A 2,744-nucleotide genomic window follows, 5' to 3' on the forward strand; every position below is an offset into this window, starting at 1 on the left:
GGGGGAAGAACCTTTCCCTGAGATCCAGCCTAACCTTCCCCTGACACAGCTGCAGGATATCTAAAATATGCAATATAGACACAAAACAGGGTTCAATATGCATGCTACAAATCATCTATATCTCTGCTTATATCCTATGAAATAGCCCAGAATGTGCTCAAATGGCATTTACCAGCACATGTGCTATTTCAGAGGTGGAACCACGCCTCTGCCGTGGCCTTTCTGTGGCTCTGATTCCCATCCCCAGTCCTGCCCACCTGTCCCCAAAATCAGGCTCATGAGCCCTATTTCTGTCTGGCGAGGGGTTGAACATGTTTGCCTCCCGGTTTGAGGCAAAGGAATTGATGGAAAATGGAGAGATTGTCACCAGATCTTCTCAAGTACTGGGGCCACAGATGTAACCTCACAGTTTTAGGACAAAGTTAACCCTAAGGAGGGGACTCGTTTTCAGCAAACCTTGGCTTGCTGACAGGATGAATTTGGTTTCCACAATCATCCTCACTCGAGGTCACAAAGCCTGACCCCAGCACTTCTCCCCACCTCCCATGCCCAGCACTGCCCCGAACACCATTCCCCAAACCATTTCTTCCTCATGTGGACAGTTTCCCCAAGCTGTGCTCAAGAGCTGCACCACCTCACTCTAAAGTTGGGATGCCCCGTGCAAGCCTGTTCCAAGTGTGCCAGGGTCACCCAGAGGTGCTCCCACCACCTGTGGGTTGGAACAAGGAAGGAATCGGGGTGCTCAGCCCCTCGATGCTTTGGTGGAAAGGAAGAGTGGTGTAAATCCGTGATCCATGAGAGGGCTTGGCTATGGAAAAATAACACTAAGGGGTGTTTGTGTTTGTTTTGGGATTTGCCCAGGGCAGAGCATCTTGGAGGATGGCACTGCACTGCGAAAAAGGAGGTGTCATAAAACGCCATAGCTGATTCTTCATTCAACCACCCGTCAATGCGCAGATACTGAGAAACATCTACTTTTAAAATCAACAGCAAGGGGTCGTGATATTTGTAAATAGTTTTAATTGCAGACTATTTCCTAAAGCATGCTAATAATTTGAGTACTCGAAATGCAGTCATGACTATACTATAATTTTGCAGGTACTCTTTTGAGTTTAATAATAATTATGTTTTGTATATTTCATTAATAATAATTATGTTTATATATTTTGTTAATAATACCTTTATTAAGTTTTTGTATACAGGACACAAACTCAAAAGTTTGTGGGACATCCGCCAACCCTAATTTCACTCCGGAGAAGATAAGAAGGCACTCATGTTGCAACAGTGATGAATTACACAGCAAGTGCTGGTTTTTAATTGTGTAATTTTGTACACTTAAATACTTATTTCTGGTATGTTATTTTATATATGGATAACCATTTTTATATAAAGCTTTACCTCTGATTTTATTATTTGATCCTTACCTTATATATTTACATTAAAGGCCTTAAACATAATAACATCAAGGCAAGTTGATAAAGCATTGTCTAAAATAAACATAAAATATACTATCTTTTTCACATCTATTACTAACATCTTGTCAAACATTTTTTCATATTCCACTCCTTTTTATAAAGAGAAAAGGGGGAATAAAAATATCCATAACTACCTTTTTTATCTTTTGTCTATAGTAATTTTTTTGTTGTTTTTGTTACACTTTTTAGTCTTTTAAACATACAGTTACTTTAAAGACACGCATGTCTTAGGTTTTAGTATGAAAATGAACATTATAATTTGTAGATTATCAAATTTCATTTATCATCGTTGCAAGGTGAATTCAAGTGTGTGCTTGTGTGAATGAAAGGAGGCCTCCGTGAATGAAGTGAGAGAGAGTGAGTGTGTGATAGCTTGAAAGCCTTTAAGGTATTAAAAAGTTTGAAGGTATACCAAGTTCTTATTTTCCCAAGTTATTATAACTTCATGTTTAGTACTACAAATCACAATATACACAAATCTTTTAATTTTAATTTTAAGTTATAAAACAAAAAAGGGTGATATGTTGGAGATGGGTTTGGTAACTCATCCGCTGCATTCTCTGGCTACGACTCGTGGTAGGAAAGTTGGGGTTTTGTTCTCCTGCCCATCTGCTGGGAAGGGGAAAGAGCATTCTACCTGCTGCATCTGGACAGAGCTCTGACACAGAAGGTTCTCTCTGGGGCAGGCAATTTAAGCGTGGGAGGGGAGCAGAAAGGGCCCCTTCGTGTCCCCACCTCCAGCAGACAGCAAGGGCAGAAGCAGAAGAGGACAGAAAGCCTTCAGGGGCCAAGTTTGCACCTTGTTTCGCTGCTGGGGGCTGAGGGGAGGTGGGAATTTGGCAGCTCTCCCTCTCTGGAAAGGGTCTGTGAACCACTCCCCCCAAGTGCCCTGAAATGGAAAGAGTTTCTTACATGGGACAGTTTCCCTTGCAAGCTGCTGCCCTCTCGAGGAAACCTCTCATCTGTTCCATTTTTACTGGTTTATTTCCCCGAAAATGAAACAATTTCCTGGCAAAGAGAAGGAGCATGGACAGAGTTTGTGGTTCTGCCCAGGTCCAACATGGTCAGCAGTGCCAGGGTCTGCCTTCCCACATGGAGCCACTGGGAAGGAGGATGGCATCGGGATGTGGGGTTGCAGCCCCAGGGCATCCCACTGACACGGTTCGGTGTGTCAAGGAAAGGAGCAGTCCAGCTCCAGGGTTCGTTGCTCTTCAGTGAGATGATTATGCGAAGAAGCAACCGGCCAGCCTAAGCTCACACACTCTCGCT

At 43.0% G+C, this 2,744-nt stretch overlaps 1 protein-coding gene across 1 annotated transcript in view; it reads right to left on the reverse strand.

The window, feature by feature from the left end:
- Window positions 1–2,456: 2,456 nt before the first annotated feature.
- The window catches only part of LOC114072434, a 13,866-nt gene continuing 13,578 nt past the window's right edge, over window positions 2,457–2,744 (reverse strand). Inside the window, exon 13 of the mRNA XM_027910331.1 lies at window positions 2,457–2,483. Coding sequence (XP_027766132.1) covers window positions 2,457–2,483 — 27 coding nt within the window. The remainder of the gene's footprint in view (window positions 2,484–2,744) is intronic.

The sequence above is a fragment of the Empidonax traillii genome, unplaced genomic scaffold (genome assembly GCF_003031625.1).
Source record: "Empidonax traillii isolate 1590-97213 ecotype Southwest subspecies unplaced genomic scaffold, ASM303162v1 scaffold3206:size24498, whole genome shotgun sequence".
Classification (NCBI taxonomy): Eukaryota; Metazoa; Chordata; class Aves; order Passeriformes; family Tyrannidae; genus Empidonax; species Empidonax traillii.